The 12,450-nt window shown below is 38.9% G+C and overlaps 1 protein-coding gene across 1 annotated transcript in view; it reads left to right on the top strand.

The window, feature by feature from the left end:
- The window catches only part of GALNT12 (polypeptide N-acetylgalactosaminyltransferase 12), a 48,840-nt gene that overhangs the window by 24,892 nt on the left and 11,498 nt on the right, over positions 1–12,450 (top strand). The window contains exons 6-7 of the mRNA XM_075744644.1: positions 2,760–2,936; positions 5,537–5,668. Of these exons, the coding sequence (XP_075600759.1) occupies positions 2,760–2,936; positions 5,537–5,668 (309 nt within the window). The remainder of the gene's footprint in view (positions 1–2,759; positions 2,937–5,536; positions 5,669–12,450) is intronic.

Genomic DNA, 12,450 nt, shown 5'->3' with positions numbered 1-12,450 from the left:
TCATGCATGAGAGCATGCAAAATACACATGAAATCTAACATGCTTCTCTGTTAAAGGAGGTGCAAATAGTTTTAGAGGAGAACCTTCTCCAGAGTCACTTATTTAGCATTTAGTAGTCAACTTTGGTTTCTCTAGTGAATTTCTTGCTTTCTTTCTCTTTACCTTGCTCTTCATTTGTACCTGATATTATATAGAGGTCAAAATGTGTTTTCTGTTCAAAAAAATAAATAAACCTTTTGAGGAATTGTTAGCTGAAATATACTTGGGGTTTTTTTTGTAATAGGAAGAGAAGTTTTGAACTGTTTTAATAAAGGAAGCAGAATTTAATGAGCATTGCTTAGCAACCTACAGGTATTTTTTAGAGAAATTAATAATGTTAATTAGTGAAAAATCAGCTGCTGTGGAATTCTCTTTCTGGCAGCAATTTTGCAGAGATATGGTGAGTCTGTTTTACTCCATTTAAATCAGACTTTGGCACGGAAGAGTAGAAGAATATGCTTCCTTTTTAACTGTACACTTTTACTTCTGTAGTCTTTATGGTCTGTTCCTCATATCTTGTTTAAAAACAGACTGATCAAAACAGTAATGATTAATTAAAAAATGCTTATATGGAATATAATAAATATGGAAATTGTTAAACTTTAATAAATTTAATGGCATTTAATATTTGCTGACAAATCTTGCATGATAAATTTCAACTTTAAAAAAGTAGTCTTGGATATAGAAATAGTAATGCAAGGAACAAATCTCAAAAAAAGGAGATCTTAAAGTGAAAGTGGATAGCTGCTTTCTTAGCAACTTTCAAAATGACAGTAGTGTAACTTACATGCAAAAATATGCAAATTGTTAAAAAGATCAGTACAGAATTCTAGATTTATTGTATATGTCTTTTATTCATCTTTCTATTCACATGACAAATAGACTACTTGTCCAAAAAGCAACAAAAAAGAAGAAAGAAACTTCTCATGAAAAACAAGAAATTAAAATTTTAAATCCAGCAAGTACAGATTATCCAGTGCTCCCTATAGTTGAATAATGAATTACCTATACCTTTAAGGAAACTGTTTGTTTTAAAAGTGAACATATGTATTAGAGTGCTTATGCTTTGTTTTGGGTTTTTTTAATTAAGCACAGTATTGTGCCACATGTGAAGGTCTGATGTCATTATCCAAAACCAAATCAATGGAGACAGCAGTCATTGATTTCTAAATTAAGAAATCTGAGAGAAATCAGAAGTAACTTGAAAAAAATAACAATCTGAAGACAACATCCATCTTGTATATGCTTAAAGCCTTCATCTGAGGTGACTTTCAAGATCCCTAAAAGTCCCAGGGAGAGAGATGGGAAAAGTCCTATCACTGATCTGTTGTCATTGTTATTATTTGCTACCTCATAGCTTTCACTCCTGCTGTGTTAGTTTGAATAACGTGTAATTAAAATGCATGCGCTAGACAAGAAGGTTGTCAGGGAGCAAACCTCTCTACCCCTGAAACATATCTCAGCTAATTTCCCTTGTCCTCCATTTACAAAGGAAAGATGAGCTGCCACCTATGCATGGTTGAACACACGAGGAGAATTAGCTCACTGCAGTGCCAGTTCTTAAAAAAAAAAAAAAAAACAAAAACCAAAACTGTTACAGAAAGTCCATCGGAGCCATTGGTGAAAGCCTCAAGTTTGTTCAAGTGCAGCAACGTGTCCTACTCCCATCTGAATAATTTTCAGGAACCTTGTTTCAGGCACCCTTCAGAAACAAGGTGTCTGCCACGTTGTGGTCACGCACAATATTAAATGGGAAATACTTAGCTGTGCTTTCCTTTCCCTATATCTAGCTTGAGATCAGAACGGATGGTGGGAAAGCGGCTGTGCAGATGAGCTGCCAAATGTCCGTGGTTTTCAAAGCAGAAGTGTGTAATTAGAAATATTTGCACAGAGTGCTGAGGCTAGTGTATCCACTTGGTGGTCATTTATGGACTTTATCTCCAGGGCCGTACATTTCCTGACCTGGAGAGCCAGAGGCAGGAGGATGAGGACAAGGGCAGAGTTCTGCCAATTCCACATTCAAGTGCAAGTACTTTCCTTGACAGCGAGTAGGAATATCGCTTTAGGTAGCAGAGATTGTTTCACTAATGTTGGTTGGACCAGCATGAGTTACTTACAGAATTACTTTGCTTTTTCTTTTCATGCATTGAGTCTGGGGTTCTTTTCCCAGCTTTCTAATGAAAATGGTTAGTTATATTTTTATGACCAGGCACCCATGCCTCTCTTCTGAAATGATGAGTCTAGAAGTGGTAACGCAACATATCATTCTCCAATGATATGACAAGCTTACCTGTTTTGTCCGGTCAGCTTTCCAGTAGAATATGGGCAAAGGGGTTGTTTTTTTTCTTTTTCTTCCTGCCCCCCAATAATGCCCGTGTAACTGGAATTGTAGACCACAGTTAGACCTGCACAAATATTGTGGACCATTTCTTATCATGCCTTTGGAGAAAGTGAAGCTAAGAAATGGATTATTGCAAACCAGATAAAACCAGAGATGGGGTTACCTCTTTGTTACTCCAGGTGATTTTCTCTTGAGTTCACAAGGCCATCATTATATCCAGCTTATTCATCAAAAAAGGCACAAAATTATTGTATGTGTTGCTTATAGTATGCCGTGGTATTCTTGAGAAGGTATTATCCTTACAAAGGCTTATTGTTACTGTATCCTTCTGCTTGCAAAGAGTCAAATTAATGATGCACAATGTCAATTCTTTGTTCAGATATGGCAGTGTGGAGGAAGTCTTGAGATCCACCCATGCTCACACGTAGGTCACGTTTTCCCCAAACAAGCTCCGTACTCACGGTCGAAAGCTTTAGCAAACAGTGTGCGTGCAGCTGAAGTGTGGATGGATGAATATAAAGAACTTTATTACCACCGAAACCCACACGCTCGCCTGGTGAGTTCAAGTTCATTGTTCTTGCAATTTCAATAGAATTTGTTTTCAATGAAATAGCTATTAATTTAGCTAATATTTAACACGAAGTGCTTTTTACATTTATTTCTTATTTCTTCTGAAACTTTTTCCCAAACACAGAATAAGTGTATGTATAGTTAATTTTTAATTCCTTGGAAAAAATCAGAAATTCAGTAAGACTAGAAGGCCAAATCTGTGTCAATATTAAACGAATGAATGAATAAATGAAAGAATAAAGTTAAGCCAGGTGACCCAAGTAAGGAGGAGCTGTCTAGCCTGAAATGTGTGCTTCTGTGAAACAGCTTATACAAGATTCTGTCAGTAAAGAATTACAGAAGAGACACACAATTAACAAATGCTAATCAACAAAGTTCAATGGACACTAGATCTTTAAGTGAACAGAATGGTAATAATCTTTAGCAGAATTACCTGTCCTGTGATAATTGTAAAACTTTGGACTGATGTAAGATAAAATGGAGGTTTTTTTCTTTGATTTACTGCTGCACAACATTTGATTTAAAAAAAAAAAAAAATTAATTTAATCTTTGCAATATTGATTCAAATCAATCCTGGGAACTCAGATGAAAATGTTCCTAATAAAATGTTTGAAGTATCAGTTCTGGGGTTTTTTGTTTGTTTTTTTTTTTAAATTAAAATTATTTCCCGTGAGAAAGAAATACCAGATCATTTGTTTGCAAAATTTTTCGGGAGATAAAGACTATGAAAATTGAGTAGGTCAGAACAGTAAAGCAGTGTGCAATTTCATAGCTTGGATAGATTTATCATGAGGGGCCTGTAGGCTGGAAGACTACAGCACTGAAATATCCTCACAATGTCTAGAAATGGCTTATATGAACCTCTGGCACAAAGGCCAAAATTCAGACCTAAAAGAAATCACTCTCTGCTGTTGCCTGTTTCTGGAGGTGTTTAATCTCCCCAGGCACTTCTCTTTGCATGGAAAGTTTTCTAAGGGCCGGTTTGCTGGTTTTGTGCCTGGGGAGACCTGCCCTGCGGTGGGCTGCTGGCACCCACCCCTGCCTGCGCCGGACCAGGGCTTAGGGACCAGGCAGGGCGACGGGGAGCTCCCCCCTGCCGACATTTGGGTGGCCTACCCCAATAGACATGCCGGGGAAAAAATGCTCTTGAAACCATTACGCTTTTAAAAGATATGCTGGCGGACACTGGGGAAGCTGAATTTGGTTAGCTTCCATCTCGTGTTCCTTTGGATTAAACTGGCTAATTAGATTACTATAGTCCATGCATTTGTAATAATTGTTTTACTTTAACATCATAAAAGCCATTTAGGTTTTATTATTAGAGGCTGACTTTGAGAGAAGTACGGGGTTTGTGTATCTGAAGATGGGAGCTCACAGGCAATGCCAGGCTGATTCTACTTGTCATGTGCAAAGAGAAAGCAGCAGTAAATGCTGACATTTTTTCTTGTAAAGTTCTGGGCATCTGATGTCTGTGATGACAGAACTTTAATTTTACAGGATATTTGTTTGTTAATATTGGAAGTTTTGCATACCGGCTTATTGTAGCACAGTGGATGTAAGCTGAGACTCGAGCAGTTTTTTTGCATGTATCAAAGCTGCTGCCAATGCACTCTGGTTTCCGTAATACTCTCCGCACCGCTTGTTGCGGTGGTTGACTTCAGACCTTTTTACTTCATTTAACCCAAATATCCAGTTCCATAGCATAATGGAAAAATGATTGATGCTATGGCTGCAGAATTTGGTTCCATAAAGTTTCGCTTCAAGATTAATGTTCAGACCTCAGAGCTAATACGTCATGCTGTTCGTTTATTCCAGCAGGCATCTCTGCCTCTGTTTTACATCTGCTTTGTGTTTTCAGTGGTATTTCCACAGCTTTGAGAAATGCAAATATATTTGTGGTTTGATGAAAGAACGTGTCAAGTGACCTGTAAAAATCTGGGGGCTGCAAATGGTATCTCATGCCTGACTGTCTGAAGTCCCTAGGCAATATAAAGATAGATTTTTGAGGATGGACATGAAAAGATGTGAACTTTACTCCAATCTACAGAGATTATCCGCAATAAAAGCTTTTCTCTGGAGTTTTAAGATTTTGCACTCCCCACCCCCCCAAAACTATGAAGTTCAAAGGAAACATTAGCAGATTTTACAAATTTCATCAGTTAAGTGTAAAACTGTCTGTACAGATAATTTGCAAACGGATGGTGGAATAATCTAAAATTCTCAAGATTCCTTCACTGCTTTTGAGGTTTTCAATTATCCAGCTAAAAGAAGTTTAATTTTCCAATATGTCTTCTCAGGTCCCAGCAGTCTGTATTCAAGGACTTCCTTACTTGCAGATTTGGGGAGTTTTCTCAGACAAACTGCCTTCTAGAATATTTTAAAGTTTTACGTGCAAACAAATGTAAGGAAGATAATGAAATCAAATCCAGCACCCAAACATGGGGATTTTTCCTGGCTAAAAGTCCTACTCATCACTTTAGCATACGGTTCCTAATAAAGTATACAGATAATTTAAAACAGAGCATCTGTTCTGGTTGGTGGGGGTTTTTTTTAATAGGGTTTTTTTTTCTTTTTCTTTTCTTTCAGGAACCATATGGGGATGTCACAGAAAGGAGACTTCTTCGAGAGAAGCTGAAATGTAAGGACTTCAAATGGTTCTTGGAGAACGTGTACCCAGAGCTCCATGTACCTGAGGACAGACCGGGCTTCTTTGGAATGGTACGTGGCTGCTGAGAAGGGGCCTCCTCATGATTCTCTGAGCTCTCCTACTAACTCAGTGTGAAGGTATTTTTACGCCAAAAACAGTTTGGGATTTTGATAGAATTCAGTTAGAGTTGGTAGGCTTTAAAATGTGGGTTCTCTCAGAATCTTTATTCTAGGGGATGCTGTTTATAAAGGAGTTCTGTGAGGGGGTAGGAGAACAAGTAATGTTGCCATGAATTACACCTTCCGAGTGACATCTTGAGAGTGTTAAAGCAGCAAAGGATGACTTCTTAATTTATTAAAATGTCACATAGCAAAAAAAAGAAGAGCACCAAAGTGTTCTGGGTTTTAGTTGTCAGCTTGAAAATGGAAAGAGTGTGCTTTGAAACACATGTTTGCACGTCTTATCTGATGAAGGCTATGATGCTTTGATGACAGGAGAGCTGTGCTGTGTGCTCCTACATCATATAGGATTCTGCATGTCAAAACCAACATGTTAATTTTTAATCTGGAGGCCAATTTAGACCAGCACAGTTTCACAAGCAATGTTCATTGGTTCAGTATCAGAATCCTCTTCTCCATTTTTTAAGAGTTGACAACTTTCTATGCTATTTGCAGCTTACAAATACATAGAAACTACAGCTCCATGTACATCACATTACTGTAATCTCATTTGGAGGGGATGAAGGCAGATACAATGCAGCAAATACCTGCTTCCTCTGAAAAATCAGCAGGTGTCTGCTGCGTGTCTTATTAGGAAGACAAGACTGCACCTTTTCTGCCAGGCAAAAATGTATAAAATACCTTCCTGATTACAAATGCCACATTGACTTAGAAGTATTTTAGCTGGTAACTCGATCACTCTGCAGATCTAGCTAAGCTGCATTCCCACACTGCTGCATCGCATCCAGCCTGTATCACAACAGTCTTGTCTTGCTGCCATCTGCGCTTCAGTTACTCAGTCTCTGCTGAATCTCCTTCAGTGGAGGAAAAAACCTGATCACTGTGGGTGTACAAAACATACAGGAACCAAATCTCCCTGCAGTCTTCCCTCATAGCTTTGTTACCTGTTAATGAAAAAGATCCTAATGTAGAAACGCTGCTGTTACCTGTAGGGAGCCGTATTTCCCACGGGGAGCTGTAGGAGCTCCCATAGGAAGCACATCAGTTGGCAGCAAAGCCCTTGGGAGCCTCTGAGAGAGTAGCCACCTTGCTCCGTTTGTCATGGAGCTTGTGCTTGAGTTGGTACCTCTGTGTGATCGCTGGCGTGAAGGGTAATACCACCATTATCCAGTACCTTGAACAGACCCTGGTACAACATGGGTTCGTTTTTTGTTGTTTTGTGCTGGATCGCCACTGACAAGGTCAGAGACAGTTGAAGAAATAAGAAATTATAAGACTTACCTTCCAGGAGCATTTCAGTAACCTTATCCTCCCCTCCACCTCCATCCTTCACCCTCCAAAAGCAAGCCTAGGCTGGTGGTGGTAATAGTGCTTCAGCCTCCTAGGGAGGGGAAGGGATGTGTGCAGTTTCTTTCATGATTTAACTGCACATGTCATCCTCAAGAAAGGTGTTGACAATACCTAGAAATAATAATTCTTGTTCAGAGCTGCTTGAGGTACCTACAGTGTAATTTAGGTGTGCTCTATATATTTCTCTAAAAACAATTCTTAAATGCTGTCATCTACTTGTGAGCATAATAAGAATACAGCATTTTTTTTGGCAGGAAGAATTTAAAATGTGATTAAAGTAGAGTTATACTCTAAGAAAGTGACAGTGCAAAAATGACACCTACTGATTCAACTGATTTGTGGATATTGAGTCCCATCTGCTAACTTCAATGAATCATTGATCGTGTTCTTTACTCCTGCCATAGCTGTATAGTGCTTTTCTGGTTCACAAAAATACCGTGTTTAAAAGCATCGGCTTTGTTAACAGCTCAGCTGAGTGTGAGGTTATTTAATTGTTCAAAGAGATTGCAAAGGGATATGGGGTTTTCTACCTCCCTTGAAAATCTTTGCACTGAAGTTGAAAAATCTTGCTAAGATTGCCCGTAAGTCAGCCATATGTTATTGAAATAAATGCAAGAATTATTGAGCAGCACTCAGTGCTGTGGACGGACAATTAAACACTTGTGCTAAAATTTTTCTCCTGATACATAACATAAATTTTTACTGTTTGTACTAAGCTTGGTTGTCTAAAAGGTTAGCTGCCTAAAACTTTATTTAAACATACAGAATTTTGAATATTTTTTGCCTGAGCTATGTTTGCATTCTTATAAGCTGCCTGAGACCTAGAAATGAGGAAAATGCATCTCCTTACTTGTAAAATTAGTACACTTTATACCAAATCATATACCATCAATAAATCTGGAATGCCACAATGCTGATTTTACTCAGTACTCTGAACAAGTACTGAAAAGAGGTACTATCAATATTATGAGTGTTCTCATTCATAATTTTTTTTTAAAGTCAGATTTTTCCATAAAAGTTCCAGTGCTAGAACAGTGGAGTGAAGTTCGAAACATAAAATTTCAAACATTAAGGCTACAGAGGCCATTATGAGATGTAGTTTTGGAAAATATTTAATTTGCTGAATGAGTTAGCAGCATTAGATAGAAAAATAACTGCATGAACAACTTAATAAATTGCCACAACTTCAAGGGCTATTCCCTCTTTTGCACAGCATCGTTGTAGGAGCACATTGTAAGTCCCTATTCACTATTTTAATGGAAGATCAAATAAAAATTTGGAGAGGTTAATCTGACTTCCCATCTGAGACCCCAGTATTGTTGTGTGCAGTAGCGTATCAAAGCAAGGTGAACTAGAAGCTCCTAGAGCTCTGAATGAGAGTGCATTAAACGTCTTCTCAGGGGACTTCAGCAGCCAGGGTAGGGGCATAGGCATGGCCTATCTTAAATCTATATATACATATAAGGAAGAATTTTTTTACGATGAGGATGGTAAGGCTCTGGAACAGGTGCTCAAAGTCAGGTTGGATGGGACTTTGAGCAACCTGATCTCATGGAAGATGTCCCTGCCTGTGGCAGGGGGGTTGGTCTAGATGGTTTTTAAAGGTCCCTTCCAGCCCAAACCATTCTGTGGTTGTATGATTTTATCTCCTTGCTTGGTTCAGGCAGCTGCCATTTTTAAGCCATGGGCAGCTGTACAAGCAGTGTGTTTCTGGTCCTCGGGCTCCATGCACCTTTGGAACTTTGTGTGGGACAGGAGCAGAACATTTTTACTTTGATTTTTATTTTGTTTGTTTGTTAGGGGTTTTTTTGGTGGGAGTGAAGCTGGTAGGCACTTGGTAGCTTAAAGTAATAAGATGTCAGTGTTTCTGGAAAGGCTGATAATTCCTTTTAGGTTCCTGTGTAGAGCACCGATGCCTCTCTTTCTGGTCTACCATCTGATTTGTCCATCCTTGACTATGCACTTACCAGCATGCCGTACTTGTGCTTCAGCGGGTTTGAAATCTTAAAAAGGCCTGACCCCCAGGTCTGTGCACTGTGTAGATTGCCCACCTGGATAGCCCAGACAGATCTTAGCTGCCCTGGGGAGGGATGGTGTGAGCACCACTGAGCACTTTGAGCCATCTTGTGTTGAATATTAGTACCATGAGATTGTTGCATTGTGCAGCTAGGTGAAGAGAGGGGAACCAGGCAGCGCTGCGATCTCTTCGTGTTACTGGTGGCTGGGGAAACGCATGGCTGCAAAGCAAGGGAATAGTTAGGGTTCCTCTCACCTCTAAGGTGTACTAAGTATAGCTGGCATTCAGGGTGCGTATCTGAAGGATAAAGATCATGGTCAATCAGTGAGTTTGGCTTTGAACTTGGCATCTGGATTGCTTTTAAAAATGGTGTTGACACAAAAAAATCAGGATTTCATCTCTCCTTTTCTGTAAGTTTGGTCACTTGGCAGCAAGACCATATTGTGATATGAGAAGTTTTTCTTTGTTCTTTTCAGTTTCTAGCTGATCTTTGTTCCAGCTGAATGTGAAGCAGCTAAGCTGATAGATGTCCGTTGTGACTATCTAGCTGATGGCTCTTTACACCACCTATCCTTAAAGGCATCTGCAACTGACTGAATCATTTGGGAGATCAAAAACTTGAATTTTTCTATTAGAGGCTTCCTTCCCCCAAGACCATCTTGTCTTCAGTGAATTTCCAAATGCTTAGTCATAATTTTCTTTTAACTGAGACCAGATAGAACCCTTAAAAAAAAAAACAAAACCCCAGGAAGAAAGATTTTAAGCCTTTAAAACTGTGAAGAATTTTGTTTTGCGGTGACATGAAAGAGACCATTTTGCAAATTATCTAAATAGCATGATACATATGGACAGGCTTACGGAAGAAGAGATCTTAGCTATGTGGCTTGAGTTATGTAATAAAAAAGACTATCGCATGTCTGGTGTTACAAGTTCTCAGAGGTGTCAGGCTCCAAACCAGCCTCCTCTAGGGTATACCTCTAAAACTGTATTAGAATACAATTGGTAGAGCTGCCACTTGAGATTGAATTGGTACCCAAGGTTATGGCAGACTAGACCTGGAGATCTGATGCCCATCACAGGAAAATATGCACCACTTCATTGGGTGTACAGCCTCTGAAAGCTTGAGACAGATGTTTTTAGAGAAAGTTGCAGAAATTAAAGTGTTTGTTTGATATTAATCTCAAGTGAACACACCATCACTTGAGACATGTTCTTGTATGTTCTTGAGCCTCTCGAGATCTGGATTTGCTGGGGTCAGTAACTGAATTCCATCAGCAGTGATTCATCATCAATTTCTTCCGAGGGTCTTAGTCATCAAGATTGCACACCCATTTCAGCATTGACCATAAGAAGTTAACAGAAGTCTGAGGATATTCACAATCTTTTTTCCAAAAAGGGTGATATGAAAATGGCATACATTCAGTAAAATCATTCCCTGTGACTGCTTGGATTACCTCTGAGATGAAAGCTTACACCTAGTCAGTACCATGAAGCTGTTGGCTTGCTACAAATTCACATCTTGCTGTGTCCCGCAGTATCATCTGACCATACCATTAATGCATCAGCAGCAATGCCATTGTGGTGGAATAAAGAGGATTCTGATCTGTTTTGTGAATGAAGAGAAAGGTTGGCTGTGCTCGACTGGCTGTCTTTATTAAATAATGTAATGAAGTTTTAATGTCAAAAATATGTTATTGATGCTTTGCTTACAGTTATATGAAATGGATTTTATCTCAAAAAAAAATAATCAAAGAATTACTTACAGAATGCCCTCTGTATTGTGTTGTTTTATGCAAGTGTCCAGATGTTAGGAAACAACAGATTTAAATTTCTTCAAGAAGTAAGGGGTGAAGGTCTGAGGTGAATATCTCAGTAGTTGCTGTTTAGTACCTGTCCCAGCCTTCAAGCAGAATGGTAACTAAATGGCACAGCAGAGTGCACCTGTAATGCTTCAATAGGAGGCAAAAGTTGTAGAAAGATGCAGCCAGTAATCCTGCATGGGCAGAACTTTTTAGAACTGAGTTATGTGTTTTAATGGCAAGGTGATCAACATTTTTCTTGCTTCTGTTTCTCTAATGCAGCATTCTGCAAAAGAATTAAGGTAAGTCACGGAGAAAATTTTGTTCTTATTGCATGACTTGTTTATTGTGGTTATAGGAAAAAAGATAACATGAATGGATGATTACTGTTTTGATAGAGCTGTTGTATGTAAAAGGAACTTCTCATTTGACAAGAGAAAAATACTACTTTCATGAATTCTCTCATACTTTTTTCTGCCTTGGAACAGAGGTTGGATTTTATTATTTTTGTTTGCATAAATGGTCCTGTGATCAGGCTTTCAAATTTGATAATTTTCAAATATTTGTCACTTCAGATCAAGTCATTTAACAGCTTAGTATGCACTGTTCCCCCAAATTAAGTCTTGAATATCTATTACGGGAGTAAAAGAGCATTTACACATGTCTGACAAAACAAACTAAAGATCCAGGTTGAAATATGGACCGTGTATGTTTAGGAATATGTCCACGCATATCACAAGCATTTATGCATGAAAGAGAAAAAGGAGAGAACATACGTGGTAGCATCCTGGGAGTAATGGCTCAGTTTTAAACCATCTGAAATGAAGCTTAAGTTAGTAATCTTTTACACAGTTTTTGTTGTCTGTATTTGGTCATTGTATAATGTGCGTAGGAGAGTTACAGTAGTTCTGGTGGTGCGTGGCATTTTAAAGTAGGTTATTTAAAATTCCAGGCCACAAAATGGAGCATGTGCTCAAGCACGTGTTGGGGACTGACAGCGAAGGGTGCGTGCACAGAGCGGTAGCAAAGGCGTTGGGTTGTCTGGAAGGGCACCACAGAAAAGTGCTTTGCTATGTTTATCTTCCCTTGGAGCCAGTAGACAGTCAAAGTCATACTGATGAGAGACCCTCTGATCCTGAGGACAGCCGCTGACATCAATTGAAACCAATTTATGCTTTTAGAGATACGATTACCTTTTTTAAGTGGTTATGACTTTAAGTTGACATTCTTGATGTAGAAACATGAGAAGCTTATTGTTTGGTTTATGTAGTTCCATGGTAGTGTTAAGAATCATCTGTAAAAGACACTTTTCTTTCCTGTTTTTGTAAGTGTAATTCTTGCCTAGTGTTATGAAGGTAAACAACATGTCGTCTTCTGACAGCTCAGGGAGGGGTGCAGCGGCCTAGTGTGTTCCCATCAAACTGAGCAACGTTTTCTGTAGAAAGGATGCCCGGGGGGGGTGTTCTTTTGCTTCTGGTAAACTTGGACACTAAAACTAAGGTTGAATT

This window comes from Balearica regulorum, chromosome 2, assembly GCF_011004875.1.
Source record: "Balearica regulorum gibbericeps isolate bBalReg1 chromosome 2, bBalReg1.pri, whole genome shotgun sequence".
In the NCBI taxonomy this organism is placed as follows: Eukaryota; Metazoa; Chordata; class Aves; order Gruiformes; family Gruidae; genus Balearica; species Balearica regulorum.
This window is presented reverse-complemented; position numbering and strand designations above follow the sequence as displayed.